Source organism: Saccoglossus kowalevskii, chromosome 3, assembly GCF_978046115.1.
Source record: "Saccoglossus kowalevskii chromosome 3, keSacKowa6.1, whole genome shotgun sequence".
NCBI lineage: Eukaryota > Metazoa > Hemichordata > Enteropneusta > Harrimaniidae > Saccoglossus > Saccoglossus kowalevskii.
In genome coordinates, this window is record NC_140643.1 from 34,001,310 (window position 1) to 34,022,319 (window position 21,010).

Here is a 21,010-nt window from a genome sequence, read left to right on the forward strand (position 1 = left end):
CAAGTGTGGGAATACACACACATGATTTCTGTGACATTAATAGTACTGTTGTGGGTGAAGGAACAAAGAGAGGAGAAGAGAGGTGTTTTTATGATATACATGCTTTTGATTGTTATCACTCAATTAAACATGTATCCAATCTGCATGTGATACCATATTTGATCACTGAAATATGTGGTAGATGTAATCACCACCAACATACCCGGCCCAGTATGCATTGTAGTAATTGTTCCAGAATGCATTTGTATACTGATTATTATAAAAATTAACTACTACGTTTAGAGAATATTATATTTTAGTCAAAAAATCAAAATATAGAATATCCAGGTGCAGTACGTGACAGAACTTATAGGTAATACAAAGTAGACATATACGTGCACTTGAAAAAAGAAACAAGCAGCCGGTCGGCTGAGATAGCTCCGCTGCACATTTCAATTAAAGAACAGAAGATATCATTAGAAAATGAACAATATGTATAGTATCAAAGCAATGGGACTTGCTGTTTTCAACAAGGAGTCAAAGATATCACTTTTCACCAACAATGACAAAAATAATCATCAAAATTAGATAATTGAAAATATCACCACGAAATTAACAAATCTGAAAGAGGTCCACATGTAGTACCTATATATGTAATATCAAAGAAATTGGACTTGCGGTTTTTAACAAGTAGTCGAAAATATCACTTTTTACCAAAAATGACAAAAATATTCACCAAATTTAGAGAATTAAAGATATCATTACAAATTGAACAAATCTGAGAGAGGTCCACATGTAGTACCTATATATGTAATATCAAAGCAATTGGACTTGCGGTTTTTAACAAGAAGTCGAAAATATCACTTTTTACCAAAATGACAAAAATATTCACAAAATTAGAGAATTAAAGATAACATTACAAAATGAACAAATCTGAGAGAAGTACACATGTAGTACCTATATATGTAATATCAAAGCAATTGGACTTGCGTTTTTTAACAAGAAAATATCACTTTTTACCAAAAATGACAAAAATATTCACCAAAATTAGAGAATTGAAGATATCAACATGAAATGAACAAACCTAAGAGAGGTCTACCTAAGGTACATATACACCAAGTATCAAAGCATTCAGGCTAGAAGTTTTCAAGAAGAAGTCGAAAAAGTAAAACATTGACACGGACGACGACGGACAATCACTCATATGATAAGCTCCGCTCGACGACGAAGTCGACAGCGGAGCTAAAAAGTTAAAATTATAACCCTTCTTATTAACCTTGAAACACCTATCTGTTACAAGTCATGTGTGTCACATAGCCACATGACATAGATGAATGGAAGTGAAGCAGAAATAATAGTTGGCAAAGTGAAAAATTTGTTTATAAACAAGGACCAAAGCATGATAGTCATCAAACCAACTACACCTGTAAAACCTATAAAATGTATGTGTTGTGTGATGACATTCTTGATGAACTGCAATGTACAGATATACATTGTACAGAGCCATTACCCATGATACATATTTTACTGCATAAAGTATAGAAACTTGTATTATTACTGTGTGTTGTATAGTGACATATAAACAAGCACAACACAGATAAAAAAAACAAGTATCTGCAGTTGTTCTAAATGTAACAACAACAGTATAATGGTATGAAGGAAGGTATTATTTCATTTATATTGACATTACCTCATGAATTTAAATCTGGTGTTTGTATTTCTCATTAAAATTTAATATTCTCAACTGGCTAAAATAGGATGAAAATCCCTTAAACACGGCACATTTAGTGAAATGATCTATTTATTAAACTTTGTTTATTACATTATCCGCTTTATCCCAGTTGGAAATCTATTTATATCCCAAACTATAGACTGATTAGATAACATGGCTATACATGTACATTATACTGACCGTACACACTAATCATGGCCATGTGTTCCTTCCAATTACTAATGACACTGTTCCATTATTGGGGTTTATATGTACATATACAGGTGCCCTTGTGTTGTAACGTGCAGTGGATCACCAAAAGTGGCAATGTAAATGATTGTAACTTACTTTTTATTACTTCTTTAGCACCCCCCCCCCAAAATTCTGTTTAGGCAGATTTTTGACACCAGTCTTAAGGAAATTTGATTTGTAAAAATGACAAAACAATCTAATTAAGGTCTGCAAATATTTCAATGAAAGAAGCGGCTCTAAAAAGTCCTATATAAGGACAACTTAAAGTTGAATCAGGTCTTGTCAGGTCATCCCCATGGAAATTAAACATGTACATGTATCTCAAATTTCAGAAGGGAATTATTTTCATAGACAATACATATCTATCATTAACTGTTAATACAACTGTTAGAAGCAATAAGCAGCACAATAAATTAATTGTTAACGGCCAATAAAATAAAAACTTAATGTAATAAATTATAGAGTTTTCAACACAATGAACAAGCAATGAATGTAGCATATCAACTGAAACAGGAAGAGACACGTCGGTGAAATGTAACAACCTGACTGAGACAGGAGGAACCAGGTTGGTAAATGTCAACTGGAACATGCTAAACAAAGTCAGTGAATGTTACAACCAAACTCGGGTTAGGCAGAGCTAAGTTGGTACTAAGGTTACTTACTGTCACACTTGACTTAGGATAGAGGGAATTAGGTTTAATAGTCAGGGATATCAGGGAATCAGCTTGGTGACTGCCAGTATAAGAGGAATCAGGTAGATAAATATATGTATCATAATATATTAAACTAGAACAGAAGAAACAAGGTTGATAAATAGCATGGTTTAAATCTGAGTATATATAGGAGGAAGTCATGCTATAATCATCTGCATTTGCATTTTTTGCGGATAGACTTCCTTAATTGACAGAGGTTTGCATAAGATGCAAGTCTACATTGCCGAAGTCAACTTGTAGGGTTCACTGAAATTCCCGTAAATCACCTTCAAACAGACACTGGCTATTCCATGATTGAATAAAAGCTTGAAGCAAGAAGTAGTTATGGATGGATTTTGTCATGACTTCAGGACTGATGTCAATTGCGCAAATGTCAGTAACTTAAAGCAAGCAATAAAAAGAACAATCACCTCATCAATAACATGTATTACATTAAAACAGATTCATTTCAGGTTTACAGAATGAGACAAGATTACGCTTGATAATGCAGAGTCTCCTCAGCTTCCTGAACTACGTAATGGTTATAACTCAAGGGAATGAAACCAGAAAATCTTGAAAATTTGATTTAACAGTGTGTTTCAATGTTCTGTTGGAGAAGCAAAGCTTTATTAATAACACAATTTTTTATAAATTTCACAGTCAGGCAAAAATAAATAAAATAAAGAGTCAGAGTGACTTTGACAAAATGTCATCATCATCCACACCCTGTCTCGCAGTGCAAACAGTAATCACACTGCATGCTTCATTAGAAGTGTGCTTCTGTAAAAGTTAGCATCAACATATCAAAGTGTGAGTTAGGTGACTTCAAGAAACGAGTTCCCCAGGCGTGTTCCATGGTTGCTATGTTACTATGTGCACAGAAAGCTATTTGTTAGTCTGTTTGTCTCAGTATTTCACAAGTTGAATGTTTTCATACTTGTATGTTGACCACTAAAAAAATATCTTTTAAATGAACCGGTTTGTACCATATACTAAAATGATAGAATGTATGATACAAACACAAAACAGTATATGATAGAGTAAATGAAATAAATTTGAGTCACATTGTTCAATTTAAACATCATTATATCAATGAATGAATGTATGAATGGAAAAGCAAGTTTTCTATATTTTACAAATATTTCATATGCACTGAAAGATAACATGGATGTCTACAATACAGAATCAGCATACTGTAATTAGAACAACATGGTAAAATATCTGCCTATTAAGACTGCATATTTCCAGCTGCTGACCGGAAGTGAATCAATGCTCAATCAAAACTTGTCTACCCGATATGTGCTTCTAGAACACCTAAAATAGTACTGTAAAATCTGTATTAGAAGCTGCAGCTTCTATGGAAATGGTACAATGCAGCAGAGGGGATGCGGCTTCTATTAGAGCATGTACACATATGAGAAATGGTGAATGTTTGCTGCTCACTTGTTCAAAAAGAATATGGGTGCGACTTCTATAAGAGATGCGGCTTCTAATACAGATTTTACGGTAGTGAAGATATGTGGGCGGTCTTGTGATGAACTAGAGATGGAAGGTCATGTCAAGATCACAAGGTGCAGTGACAGCATGATGAAAGAACAATGTTGGAAAGACGATGATTTTGAACTCAAAGGCAGCAGGTGCATTAAAACTGATTGCATTAGCTCACTAAGTGAACAGAAATGGGTATATTACACTTAAGTTGCCATCCCCAAGTAACCACAATTACCTTTAGCTGAAAGACAAACACTATTTAGGAAAAATGAGCTTCCATATAACAGAAAATTGATAACATCAACGCTTGGTACTTCTAGAATATCTGGATACTGAGATTTGAGGCAATGATATCTGCAATTAGCAGTTGGTGTCAAAAAACCAATTACTGTATACAGGTTTAATTAAGCAGGACCGGCACGGGTAATTACAAATTTTGTAACATGTTTATTTTGTTCTGGAAAAGAAGTCAAGGAAATATGATCCACGGATGAGAGATGGCAGATTTAGAAATACAGTGACATATAATAATGAATAATGATAGAAAAACAAACATTAAGCTCATGTTGAGAAGAGAAAAGAGACTTCACAAAACACATAAAACAAAAAGTATGCAAATTAGTTACCGGTACTATAAAATACTTTTTTTCTCCCTTTTTCAAATTTATTTTTGTTCTTTTTGCTGAAGGGATGCTTCAGTGAAAATAAAATGTAGCGAATATACCTTTTTTTCCTTTATTTTACATTCAAAAATCAGTTAAAATAAATTTCATACAAAATACAAAAATTAAAAAAAATTAATTCTGATTAATAAAGTATTTTACAGTAAGTGATATACATGATGAGACTTCCATATATGGTCATTATGTTGATTTCACTGCTAAATATGGTCACCTGGGAGACAAAGGTGAAAATAACCATTGTGTTCAGCAAAAGGAAAAATACACTAACCTGCTTCTTTGGTACCATTTTCTTCAATATTTAAACTCTCAGTAAGCTCAGAGAGAGATTCCTCAATACCCCGCCCTCCTCCACGCAGAGTCAGTGATAGTCTTCGTTTTAGTCTTTTCATTTTGAAAGTTTATTATTTGAGACTCAGAAATGTCTGTCTCACAAATGAGAACAGATTTAGGCAAAAATGCCTTTGATTTTCCTTAATCACCGCAAGTCAATATGAATGTTGTCAACGGACACAACAGTACAGATATGCCACCTGGGCAGTCAGGATGGTGTCTGCAACTAAAATAGAAAAGAAAAAAATGTTTAGGATTAGGACAACTAATATGCATATAATTTAACAATTGTACACTATTTGGTTTTGATACCAGTCAATAACAGTAATTAAATTTTGAGGAGACCTTTGTTTTAGAATTCCCATCAAATATAGCAAAATAAATCAGTCTCACTTAGATGTATTTTATTTACGTGTCTGAGCTACATGTCTGAGCTACACAGTGATTAACACTTTAGTGTTACAAAACAAATAATGCAATGCTGGTGATGTTAACATCAGTGAAGAACATTGTAATTCAGTTTTAATAAAATCTAAAGCAGATTCTCCAAATGGTGACATATTTTGTTAAATCTTTCTGTACTACTCACGGTAATCCGTGGGAAGGGTTTCATAGAAAAGACCCAGTCTTCTCAGAATAATTTTTTTTTATATTTAAATTTAACAAATGAAAGCTGGAAGACATTCAAGTCTTTGTCAACCAAAAAGCCAAACATGTGCAGCGTTTACTATAAACATCCAAACATGTGCTAGCTGAACACTTTAGCATCATTTAGATTCCCTCACTGGTGAAACACTGACCATTTCAACACTACAAAAACTTGCATTCCAAAAACTTGCACAGTGATTAATAACAGATTGCATTAATAACAGATTGCATAATAAGTGTGTGCTTATTTATTTATGTAGTGAAAACATAAAATGTTACTTCATACATGATAAATTAGTTGAAAAATACACTTGGATATTTATTCTAGCACATACGCTTATGTATACGACAGAGTTATGTCTGGGGTCAAATAATAAGTCATATTTTACGGATTCAGTATACAGCAAATCCAATTTTGCGAGGACGCACATTTCTATAGAAGATGGAGCAAATACGGTAATGGCAGTATTTGAGAGAGAAAAATATTACCAGAACTTTTGTTTTATTTTTACAAAGCACCTTATAAAAACAGTTATTTTGTGATTCTATAACACTGTGGATAAAAGAACAGAAAATTACTTGTCAGAAAAAAATGATCCCAAAGCACATACAAAGCAATTATACAAGTATAGACACATGTAAGCGATAATATTGAAATGCACTATGCTATTAATAATAAAGTACTTGCAGATTCAATTAACAAAAGATAAGGAAGGAAGGAAGGAGATTTTGACAAAAAAGAATTGACAAACGATGGTAAAGATGATGAGATTCTAACATACCCAATCAGCCAGGTATGAAATATTAATTTCTAAAACCTTAGATTTGCTAAAAGGGACAATTTCATTTGAAGACTTGGAGAGGGTGAAAGTACTGTAAAATACTTTATTTTAATAGCTGGAATTAATTTTTGCTGAAAAGACTTTTCGGGTGTTTTGTATGGAATTTATTTTCACTGATTTCTGACGAGTTGAATGTAAAATATAGGAAAAAAGGTATATTCGCTGGATTTTAATTTCATTGAATCATTCCTTCCAAGCGAAAATAAAGTATTTTACAGTATTAATTATGCATTTGGCCAAATGTCAAACTTTATCTACATTTTGAAAGATATTATTGAAAATCATGCATATTCATTTTCTGCACAAATTAAGATGATGTCCTAACTGCACAGAAGTACACAAAAGCTGTGGTGATATTCTAATATATTACAACATCTAGAGTAGATTTTATTACAAGTTAAAGAGAACATAAAACAGAATTTAAATTGTGTAGACTTATTATTGTCATAAAACAATTGTATTTTATCATTACCATGACAAATAATCTCCTCATCTAAACCCTGTTTGCACCAGCTCCATCAAGTTTTTAAGGACTTGGTACAATCGGGGTTAACACATATCAATATCACAGGTCAAACAATTTGCCAAATTGATAGCTTACATTGTTCAGATTATTCGCTATGGCACAGACTTACTGGTACTCATATTACATGTATTAATAAAGATATGACTTGTAGTCTAGAATACATATAAAATAACACAAATAAACTAAACAGTGTATTATATTCACATACTTGCCCTTGCTGAGTATAAATTTTGGAGGAATCAAATGCAAGTTGTAGTACATGTAAGTTTTGGACTCGCATTAAAACCCAACAAATCATGATATTGCCCTCACATACATGTGTTATTACATGTACAATGTATTTAGGTGATATTGCCCTATCATACATGTGTTATTACATGTATTTAGGTGATATTGCCCTCACATACACGTGTTATTACATATATTTAGGTGATATTGCCCTCACATACATGTGTTATTACATGTATTTAGGTGATATTGCCCTCACATACATGTGTTATTACATGTATTTACGTGATATTGCCCTCACATACATGTGTTATTACATGTATTTACGTGATATTACCCTCACATACATGTGTTATTACATATATTTAGGTGATATTGCCTTCACAAACATGTGTTACTATTTAAATATTCCAGTTTTCTATTATAGAGATCTGTACATGTAATCCCTGGTGAGGGTCACCACCTTACTGAGCAGTCATAAAATGATATATATCTATAGAAATTTAATAATTTTGAAACACAAATGTCCATGCCATGATAAATTACAGAAATTGTTAAAAATAAGACAATCAATATTATTTGTGAATATAATAAAAACAAATAACATGTTTGCTAATTATAAACAAAATTTGCAATTCAGAATTTCAGCAATAACATGCTGCAATATTATATTTTTATTTAATGAACATTTCTATATACATTGGGTACTGATATTTAATCCCTTTTTAATCTTGCCAAACCTATAAACCATAGAAAAACTATATAAACCTAGCTTAGTATATGGGATTCTGATTTATGAGTAGCCTGGCATGTAGCGTAAGTAGCGCCTTTGTGGGCCGAATGGCATCAGACCTCACTAACGCCTGACAGAAACATGTATGTCTCGTCAACAAGATCAATACTGCAAATTCACAAAGTTCACGCCTTCTTGCGATGAGTTCAATGAATATTCATTTTGGTGGCCATGGTAACACCGTCAATCAAATCCATGTTTGCATTGTCAAAAATCACAGATGTTTTCAACAAGATGATAAGCATTGGGCGGGAATTTGCCAGCATCTTATCACACATTTTGTTTATAAACAAATAAATTCTTTGATGGCTGTCACCATCTGATGTTCCTGCAATTTGATTGGTACTGACAAATAATCATCGGGGGAAGTGAAAACTACATCGTTCTGTCAGGCGTGTGTTGGGTTTGGACCTTGTCAGGCTAATTTAGGAGGAGAGCTGTGTTTTACATTTGTATTCCACGCCAGGAAAAACATGAACATCAAACACTATTATATAAGTTAATGCATAACTGGGCTTCCGCAATGGATTGAAATGGATGTTGCCATGGCGGCTAATACTTCAATGTTTTCTTAGCCAATCAAATTCACTATAGGCAGGTTAGACAGATGCATGTCACTACAGAAACATGTACAATGTAGGTTAAACTAATTATTATTCATACATGTATACACTCATAAATAAACGTTACCTAAATCCACTAGCTGCAATACAACGAGCACTTGGCGTTAAGAAAATGGGTTACTTTATTTATGGTAATTAGCCGTTACGACCTTTTGTGGCATTAGGCAGAATGCAATAATGGCACATGTAGTGTATTTCAAGTAATTTGAGGTAGGAAATCTACATCCTGACTTAATAATGTGATTTACCCTCAATTCCCGGCGGGATTTAAAATAAAATTGAGCTGAGAAAAAAAATCAACATTCAATCAGATTGAACACAAATTTACTTGTTCTAAATTAAAACTGAAACAGTCTTTCATACATCATGGGTCAACAGCTGTCAAAGAATAACTACTCTGGATGTGAGTGGATTCTGATGGCGATGATGAGGCTACACAGTAAATCAACAATTCATAACAAACCAAATCAAATCTGACTAACTTGATGAATAATGACACATCAATCATAGTTCTAGCATTGATATATTAGCAAGAAATAATGTCATAATTTAACAATGTGCCAGTAGTTTAAGATTTTTCCTAGCTAGATTTTCTAGCTGATGTCTTATTTATTTTTTCTATTTTCACTGAAGGGATGAAAAATAAAATCAAGTGAAAATCTTTTTTTTTTCCACAAACTACATGCGTCATTCAAAATTATGGTTTTTCAGTGAAGATTAATACTAACTTTTATAAGAACTGCGTTTCAAAAAAAGGTGGCAAAAAATATTTTCTCAAGATTTTACATAAATCAACTCACATTGGGATTTATTAGTGCTCACACAGGGGTTTTAAATTTTAAGCTTATAATTATATACTGTGGAATATATTATTTTCGCTGGAATTAATTTTCGCTGAAAATGCTTTTTGGGCGTTTTGTATGGAATTTATTTTCACTGATTTTTGATCAGTTTAATGTGAAATATAGGAAAAAAAGTATATTCGCTGGATTAAATTTTCACGGAATCATCCCTTCAGCGAAAATAGCGAAAATAGATTCCAAGCAAAAATAAAGTATTCTACAGTATACTACTTATACAGCAAGTACCGGTAAGGTGTGCATTTATTGGTAAAGTTGTTGATTTTAAAAATATCTTCACACTTTTAAATGCTCAAGCGTAGGAAGAATATATATTTGTATTCCATCAGAGAGAATGTAGAAATAATAAAATATGACAGAAATGATGCAAACATAATAAAATTAAGAAAATCTATAAAAATTTAAACATACATGTAGGAATAAGTTTACCTGCGTATAAGACTATACACATGTATATATGCTATATAAAATGAAACCACTGATAGCTATGTAACAATTCATTCACTTAAAGACCAGGATTAAAGCCTGGCTTGATCAGAAGGTGTACAAGATAAATGCTGGACTGCATAGTGTAAAATGTACAATACTGAGGCATTCATGAAGCAGAAAATACACTCAATTAATTCCCTATGTGCGGATGAAACCAAGTTTCACTTAGGTTTTCATCCAATAAACATGTACAGGCTCAAGAATGTGAGACAGAAATCAATAGCTATTCCCCTGAGTTCAAGTGCATCTGTTCAAGTTCACAAACAATACAAGGTCATTTCAAGTTCATTTGGTATCAATACCATACAACAGAGATGCCCATTTTAGAAGAGCTTACACAAGTAAATATCTCAATCAGAATGCATCATAAATTATCTCAGCTTAACAGGGATCTATTATAATAATACTAATTGAATAATAATAATAATTGAATCTGAGATAAACACATGGGTTGCATTGTATTCTTGATAATTACGTCATTATAAAAAAGAGAAATATTAAATGTAAAATTGATATCAGCAGCATAAATTGTGCAATGCAGTATATCAACAGATTTGGTTATGACGACAAATCCTTCTTACATGTATCTGTGTGCTATACATAAGGTAACCATACCTATTACCTACATGTATGTACATGAACTTGAACTACAGTATTATAAAAGCACCTAATTTCAAGACCAATATTTCTAAAAATACGTTGAACTGATTACAATTGTGAAGGGCACTAAGACTTTCTGATGGAACATCTGGGCAATTGCCTCCATTAATTTTGAACGATTTGTATGTGCCTTGTTTTTCACTTGGCTTTAAATATACTCATCCATAAGATGGCAAATAATGATTATATTAATTTATACACACATAGATGTCAATATAGTTTCTTAAAATTGCATGTACATGTATGACCTACAGATGCACATTCTAAACAAGGCAAGACATTTGTCTTGGAGGAATGTATATATATAATAAACTGGAGGCAACTATACAATTGAACTGTTATAAAGGTACTTAGAGACGAAGTCAAAAATCATCACTGGAAGTACATTTAGAAAACACAAACTCCCACATGCAATGTTATCATGTGTGCTGCTTTGTTGATGCGCGTCATTGCCTGACGTAAGTTAGACAGCCTAGATTCAGATGACTTGTCTGTCACTGCATAAAAAAGAAAAAGGCTCAAAAGACAACAATAAATCTCTAATGGTTTATATCATATTAACTAAAGTATCGGTAGTTAGTATCAACTTCTATCATAATACTTTAATTTAATTTATGAACTGAAAAGACAAGTCAGATCAAAAACCATTATACAATACATTCAATGTTTGTATATATTTTCATATGTTTATTTTATATCCCTGTAAAATATGTATTAGAAGCCTCATCCCTAATAGAAGCGACACCCATTTATTTTTATAATTGAGAATCAAAAATGGACATTTCTTCAATGTGTAGATGCTTTAATAGAAGCCGCATCCCCTCTGTTGCATCCTACCATTTTAATAGAAGTCACAGTTTCTAATACAGATTTCACACATTTTTATTTCAAATTATATGTAAACACAGACACATTGTGTGTTCCTCCATGAAACCCATAATTGTTGGGACAGCTGGCAGTACAGTACATTGTATATAAAATACACAGACAGCGTTATCCTAAACATTCAGAATGGCAACAACTCCTCACATTGCATTATATTAAAATTCAAAAAGTGTGATCAATTATTATTCCAGAAACCACCCCTGAAAGCATTTTCACTGAATCAGATGTGTTTATTTTGTTAAAGACTTAGACAATGATACACACATGTAGCAACACTAGAGAATGAAGGAAACGCACTCCATACAGAATTTATAATGTGCTACAGTGTAGTTTTATATATTGAATTTAATATATTGAATTGCCTACCCAGAAATCAGGTAACCCTAACAGCTTATTTAAACTGCTTTCAGATATACAATTTTTGCTCTATTCCAATAAAAATGCATATAAATCCAAAATCACATTAGCTGTAAAATAAATCATTAAAATATTAATTATTTTGACCATAGAAAAAATTCCTATAATTTACGTATACTAATTTACTACATGTATTAATAGAGCAAATGGGGTACATAAACCAACCTAAAACCTTATCTATTTTTGAACCACAAGCATATATAGAGTAAATACAGGACTACAGTATCAATGTCTCACAATGCTACATGCTACTTAGATATTAATAATGAACAGACTCATTGCTACAGTTATGATAAAAATGTCTGGTCCTCTTTCTCTGCATCACAATGACTATGAATGATGCGATGCATTGAAAAAACATTCTCTATTCCAGAGTTCATGATCATTGTTGACTTAATATATTAATGATTAATTTTAATAACAAATATTGTATTTTATTTTGGATTATGATATTTAATTGCATCTAAATAATGTCTGTGTTGTGTTACTTTGTAATAATTTTTATAATAATCCATTGTTTATTATATCATGCATAGTTACATTTCTTGTTCGTCAAAGTTGCTTTAAATAAAACATGAGTAATGGTGTTGTTCAAATCCAATTTAACCCAACACTACCTGAATTTCTGAGCCACTGACTTTGCGTCAAATCACTTGACTTGACAATTTTGTTCTTCAAATCCCAATACTTGATACATGCTTCCAGAAAAAGTTATCACTATTAAAAATCTTGAGCATAACACTGCTTACCTGCCACTTCTTGCTCACAATAGAAGAACGCCACTTCCGTGTTTTACACACTTTGACCTTTCATGAATATTCATTAATTGTGTCATCTTCTTACAGAGTATTTTTTTATAGATTTTTAAAGGATACAGTTATCTGTGATAAGACTTCACCCCATGTTTTGTCTACTGGCTACTATTGTACAGATTTTGACCACATAGATGTTATTGAGAACACGCAGAGAATACTGTAATCTGTGATAGGACTTCACCTCATGTTTTGTCTACTGGCTACCATTGTACAGATTTTGACCACATAGATGTTATTGAGAACACACAGAGGATACTGTAATCTGTGATAAGACTTCACCCCATGTTTTGTCTACTGGCTACCATTGTACAGATTTTGACCACATAGATGTTATTGAGAACACACAGAGGATACTGTAATCTGTGATAGGACTTCACCCCATGTTTTGTCTACTGGTTACCATTGTACAGATTTTGACCACATAGATGTTATTGAGAACACATAGAGGACACTGTAATCTGTGATATAACTTCACCCCATGTTTTGTCTACTGGCTACCATTGTACAGATTTTGACCACATAGATGTTATTGAGAACACACAGAGGATACTGTAATCTGTGATAGGACTTCACCCCATGTTTTGTCTACTGGCTACCATTGTACAGATTTTGATCACATAGATGTTATTGAGAACACACAGAGGATACTGTAATCTGTGATAGGACTTCACCCCATGTTTTGTCTACTGGCTACCATTGTACAGATTTTGATCACATAGATGTTATTGAGAACACACAGAGGATACTGTAATCTGTGATAGGATTTCACCTCATGTTTTGTCTACTGGCTACCATTGTACAGATTTTGATCACATAGATGTTATTGAGAACACACAGAGGATACTGTAATCTGTGATAGGACTTCACCTCATGTTTTGTCTACTGGCTACCATTGTACAGATTTTGACCACATAGATGTTATTGAGAACACACAGAGGATACTGTAATCTGTGATAAGACTTCACCCCATGTTTTGTCTACTGGCTACTAATGTACAGATTTTGACCACATAGATGTTATTGAGAACACACAGAGGATACTGTAATCTGTGATAGGACTTCACCCCATGTTTTGTCTACTGGCTACCATTGTACAGATTTTGACCACATAGATGTTATTGAGAACACACAGAGGATACTGTAATCTGTGATAGGACTTCACCTCATGTTTTGTCTACTGGCTACCATTGTACAGATTTTGACCACATAGATGTTATTGAGAACACACAGAGGATACTGTAATCTGTGATAGGACTTCACCCCATGTTTTGTCTACTGGTTACCATTGTACAGATTTTGACCACATAGATGTTATTGAGAACACATAGAGGACACTGTAATCTGTGATATAACTTCACCCCATGTTTTGTCTACTGGCTACCATTGTACAGATTTTGACCACATAGATGTTATTGAGAACACACAGAGGATACTGTAATCTGTGATAGGACTTCACCCCATGTTTTGTCTACTGGCTACCATTGTACAGATTTTGATCACATAGATGTTATTGAGAACACACAGAGGATACTGTAATCTGTGATAGGACTTCACCCCATGTTTTGTCTACTGGCTACCATTGTACAGATTTTGATCACATAGATGTTATTGAGAACACACAGAGGATACTGTAATCTGTGATAAGACTTCACCCCATGTTTTGTCTACTGGCTACTAATGTACAGATTTTGACCACATAGATGTTTAATATTGAGAACACACAGAGGATACTGTAATCTGTGATAGGACTTCACCCCATGTTTTGTCTACTGGCTACTAATGTACAGATTTTGACCACATAGATGTTATTGAGAACACACAGAGGATACTGTAATCTATGATAGGACTTCACCCCATGTTTTGTCTACTGGTTACCATTGTACAGATTTTGACTACATAGATGTTATTGAGAACACACAGAGGATACTGTAATCTGTGATAGGACTTCACCTCATGTTTTGTCTAATGGTTACCATTGTACAGATTTTGACCACATAGATGTTATTGAGAACACACAGACGATACTGTAATCTGTGACAAGACTTCACCTCATGTTTTGTCTACTGGCTACCATTGTACAGATTTTGACCACATAGATGTTATTGAGAACACACAGAGGATACTGTAATCTGTGATAGGACTTCACCCCATGTTTTGTCTACTGGTTACCATTGTACAGATTTTGACCACATAGATGTTATTGAGAACACACAGAGGATACTGTAATCTGTGATAAGACTTCACCCCATGTTTTGTCTACTGGCTACCATTGTACAGATTTTGACCACATAGATGTTATTGAGAACACACAGACGATACTGTAATCTGTGACAAGACTTCACCTCATGTTTTGTCTACTGGTTACCATTGTACAGATTTTGACAACATAGATGTTATTGAGAACACACAGAGGATACTGTAATCTGTGATAGGACTTCACTCCATGTTTGGTTTTGCCATATTGATTACTAGTATTAGCATTTTCTAATCCTACACTGAGGCAGATTTCAGTCTAGACAATTGAGTACTGAGTTTTGTTCAGCAAATTTGACTGAATTTGATGTTTTTTTCACATCAAAATATCTTTGTCAGTGATAGAATCATTTTTTTATTCTTATACAGTGTAGGTACAAAAATTATTATTATTATTATTATTATTATTATTATTATTATTATTGGAATATTTACAAATTACATTTCAACCATGGATTTTAGTAGCATATTGAGAGTCTATCAACCAATCATGCAGTCAATATACCACTCCAAATCTTATATAATACAATACACCTAGCAAACAACACAATAGTAAACCGGGCAATAGTTGTCAATGAAAAGTTAGGATTTTTTGTTTTAAATACCATACCGGTATTTTTACTATTAGAAGCTCATCTCCAATAGAATAGCAAATAAACCAAAAATTAACTTTGTTGTATGCTGAATCATTAAAATATTCCCTATTTTGACCATAGAAAAAAACCTCTGTAATTATCATAAATGTAAATGCATACACTACTACTATTACTACTGTAAAATCTGTATTAGAAACCGCGGCTTCTATTAAAATGGTACAATGCAATAGAGGGGATGCGGCTTCTATTAGAGCATCTACACATATGAGAAATGATGATTTTTTGGTTCTCAATTTTTCAAAAAGAATGGGTGCGACTTCTATTAGGGATGCGGCTTCTAATACAGATTTTACGGTACTACAGAGTAAATATAGTATGTGTTCAAGTATGTGCCAAAAGGCTGCATGTAAGTTTCTGCATTCAAGCAAATGCTTTGCACTTCATTTACCATATACTGTGTACACTGTACGTGACTAACGGGCTATGTCTGTGATCGCCAGACCTCATTGGTCCTGTATTGTGTATACGGTTTAGTATATACGGACATCAGTAACAGCTGTCATCACTACCCACTGGTACATCTGGTACATCAAAGCATGTAAGGTGACGGATATCCTTGATAAATGTAATTTATTTAAGTAAATCAGGACAAAAATAAAAAGTTTGAGATTATTTTTGAATCAAATGTCAGATAAAGCTATTATTAATTTGAACATATCAACAACAAAATGTTCAAATACGGTTTAGTTGATCCTTCTCACTAATAATCGAATACATTGATAGGACTTGTTCTAACGCTCACACTAATAATCATACCGACATCTTCCGTAATAAAGGGCACATGACCATATCAAATATGTTTATCAGATGTATGGTGCAATGTCTTCAATAAATGTCTCTATCTGCACAATAGTGCTGCACAGATGATTATTTATGATTTGTCAAGGTCACATGACTACATATGGTTATTAAATATGTTCATCAGATCTACAAATATGGTATGCAAAGTCTTCAATATAACACTGCATGAATATCTCTATCTGCAAAAGAACTCCTGATATGAATTCATATAGACATTGAAACTGTTAATGATCAAAAACACTCTAATTTATATCAAAAATGATATAAATTAGTTTATTTTCAAGAAATGTTTCTTTATTTCATCATGTCATAATATCAAACACATTCTATTCTTAGCACATGAAAAACAAGTAACAAATTAACCTGGTTTCACTCCTTGTTCAACAGAGAGTAAATAATTCATTTCCAGTTGACAAGCTTAAAACAATCAGTACGGCTGTTTTAATACTGCAGTTTTGTAATGTCAGGGATACGGTGTTAAACACTGACAGAAATACATCACCTTGATATGGAATTCCTTGGGCAATTCATTGGTTGACAACATAGGAAATGCCTGACATGCCATCATACAATGAATTCTAATCTACCAACTGTCTGGAATCCTTTGTTAAGAAAGCAGGCGAGTTTAAAAGCTATTGTAGTACAGTCTTACATTTAAAGGCCAAACGAGGCCAAATGAATGAGACTTACCGGTATATACAACCACATTGAACTGAAAAGAGAGAGGCAATAATCACTACTACTCTTCTTCACATTTCTTTGTCGATTATTAACTTCAAATTACTTTAATTGAAAGTACTTTAAATCACTCTGCAACAATGCTTGACTTTATTTGGATTTTTCACACAAACATGCTGCATTTGACATTATCACATAACTGTGACTGTTTAAGGTAGTATGGTATTTGTCAGTTTCTTACAAGCGCACATATTTTAACGTATACAGCATTGTCAAAATCTGTATACGATTATTCGTTTTAGCATTCATCACTAGTTGTGAATTGTTTTGATTCACTGTCAGTCTGTTTTTTGAGGAAAACAGTGAAATACTATGCATAAAATGTCATTTTAGCAGTCTAGTTTCCATAGATCACAAAGAAAAAATATTTCACATTAAAAACCCACTAAAAATATTGTAAATATTTTAATACTTCTAGATATCAAATAATACCTTGTAAGACCATGTATCACCAAGCAAAATTCTGAGATAATGAGATATACTGTACATGTATTCTTGCCATACGAAACAATATTTGTACTTTTTTGTAGCGTTTCACCCCGGTACATTGAGAAGCTTGATTGAACAGCATTTTCAAACTAGCTATGCAAAAAAATTTATTAAGATTAATAATCCATGGTCTAAACTGGAGAAAATGTCTACAGATACATATCTATATAAATATTGTATATTAAAATGCATAATGAACAGGAATGATAATTTACCTGCTGTTCTTTGAGGCTGCAGAAACAATCAACAACAGTAGACATGTGTTCTATTGCCACCATTACATGTACTAACTAAGGTAATTATTTTTAGGTTTGAGAACAGACGCAAAGTTGGGCCTGTACTACAAGTAAAATGGTTCAAGAATTAAACAGTCACTGCTTATTTTTACTACCACTCTGCTAGACACTCAGTCATGGTTGTATTATTCTACTAATTATCCCACTCATGAATCGTAAACTGGTACAGTTAAATTGTTTAACTGCTCAATATTACTGTTATAAATCTGATCAAAGGGTAGCCAATTACATTACCTGAGTCATTGCTATTGAACTATACCAGAATTAACAATATGCTCCACAAAGGATAGCAAAACAACATTCATAAGTGTTATCATTTTGTAAATGTGTAATTTATAGTCATAGGTATTCATTATGAGAGGCAAGGAATAACAGGATTGAAATATTTCTTGGTGAGCTGAATTATTTCAAACAAAAGGCACATAATACATTACTGCATTTATTTTTACCGGGTAGTACTTCAAGATCAAGCTATGCTGAGTCATTAAACAGAAGAAAATAGCCAAAATTCAGCCATCTTGAATTGGATCATGAACTGAGTTACATATGCATGTATGTGAAATAATGTAGGATGCAAGTAATTCTGAACTTGATCTGAAAAATAAAATCATGTGCCACTAAATTCAATGTACCAGTATGTACCAAGTATGAACAAATTGGACAATGAATAGCCAAAATCAGGCGGATCAGTTTCCGAAATGGCCACACAAAAATGTATTTTTAGCATTACTATTATTGCAATTCAATCCTGGAAAAAATGCATGAACATGCATGTATATGTTAAAAAATGTATGTGTAAAAATTTAACTTGATCAGTCTGGGCATATCAAATATAGAGATTCCGGAACTGCATTTGTCAAAAACAAAATGGCGGCAAGTTGGCCATTTTTAAAACAATCTATAAAACAAAATGACGTGCATCAAGGTCCCACAGTGTCAACTATTTCAGATGAGAGGGCACACATTTTCAAAGCAAAATTTTATAAAATGACCTTGGCCTACAGGAATAGTGGATGGAAAAATTGTATTTTTCAATGGGTTCAAAGGCAAACTCCCAGGGCATCACAGAAATTGCCTTGGATGCTGCCTTGAAGATGTGCATACATGTATGTGTGGCATCATGTATGTATGATTGATGATGTGCATCAAGGTCCCATGATTTTTAATGTAAACACCAAGTCTGAACAGAATCCATTCATTCGTGACTGGGAACCTAACCGACTAAAATACATTTGTACAAATGTAATTGCCTTCTTGAATCGGCTCATGAAATGAATGGATGTGCATACTGCAAGATTATAGCTAAAGTACATTATGTTGGTATTAAGTTTAAATGTGATTAGTGTAGGTACATGTACATCTGAGATAAACCATAGATGGAGGTCAATCCATAACAAATATTAATGCTTGCATGTATGTAGAGGCAATTTTGAAGAGTCAACAAACTTATCAATTAACATTGAAGAAAACAAAAACAATTTGATTGTTCATATAACAAACCATGAGGTGTGCAACATTTTCACAAACATGATTATCATATTATAATATTTATATAATTTATTCCTCCAGTGGTCTGGTTCTTTTCAAAAGGTTCCATTGATATCATGCAACTTTATCATATCAATAATTTGATACTAACATCAAAAGGCTGACATTCAATTTTCAGCTGTCCATCTGCTGTTTCCATCTTATCAATTCTTACTACAAATAAGATCTGATATGATGATGATGAGTTTAGAATGGTTATAAGGCGAGAGAAGAGTAGAATACTAGTTATTATAACAAATCTTGCAAACAAATATACTCTTTGAAGTCAGCCTTGCCAGGGCAATAAACTGACAAATTATTTAAACTAAACATGTATACATGCACCGGTAGTTACCATATCTTAATTAGTTTCACAAGAAACATTATTAGCGTTTGATGTGTAAAAGAAGCTTTTTCCCTGGTACAATTACACGCCAGTTACAATGATATAAATTAGGGCAGAAAGAATGCACATGATTGCATTTTTCGTTTCTGACCACATACCGTAATACATGCTACAAACAATAGTACTCATTAAAGTCATTAATGTTTAAAACATAACCCTTATTAAGCTTTGGGTTAAATCAATGGACAAAGTTTATGTGCATTGAAATGGCAGATGATATACAGTGTATATATTTACACCAGTGTAGCAGTATCATCCCAACCGACTTATTCAAGCTCTTAAAAAGCCATCGCAACACAAATAATGACCATAGGCACTAATCCACTATGTGATCACAATGTACATGTAATATTAATAATAAATAGTGATCACAGGGATTATTCAGGGATTATTCAGGGATTATATACTCAATGGGCATGGGTCAGTGTTGCTGACAAAATTCTCACATGAAATGGAACAAACAGACTCTGGCTATAGACAGAGATCACATTTGTACGCATACTTCATGTAAGCTTTTTATCTCATGCAACATCATATTTAGAGACTTTTTTAAGAAAAAAATATACATGTACTATCACTCAAGTAAATTACCCATCATGTAATGTGTTCTCCATTATTATACTAGTAATAATATATTATACATGTCATGATAAAAATTGTTAATACAGTAAATGTAAAACCAGAGAAAATGTTCATTTAATATATAACACGAATTCAGTAGGGAGAAAAAATTAATTATGTTATATGCAGTAATTGCCACCATTGACTTGTATCATGTCATATCATATCATTAAAGCACACAAAGAGCAAAAATTTATACATGGTGTACATAGATAAATATCTTATCCCTCAATATTACACAAGTTTTAAAAACAGACATTACTAAAAAAAACCAGAAGACCACAATACTAACTTCTGAAA

The 21,010-nt window shown here is 32.8% G+C and overlaps 1 protein-coding gene across 2 annotated transcripts in view; it reads right to left on the reverse strand.

The window, feature by feature from the left end:
- LOC100376832 (cyclin-dependent kinase 17-like) overlaps positions 1-21,010 on the reverse strand; it is a 65,442-nt gene that overhangs the window by 33,844 nt on the left and 10,588 nt on the right. For both annotated transcript variants that reach the window (XM_085497099.1, XM_078012211.2), the window contains exon 2: positions 5,077-5,364. In XM_085497099.1, the coding sequence (XP_085353225.1) occupies positions 5,077-5,197 (121 nt within the window). In that variant the 5' untranslated portion in view covers positions 5,198-5,364. The remainder of the gene's footprint in view (positions 1-5,076; positions 5,365-21,010) is intronic.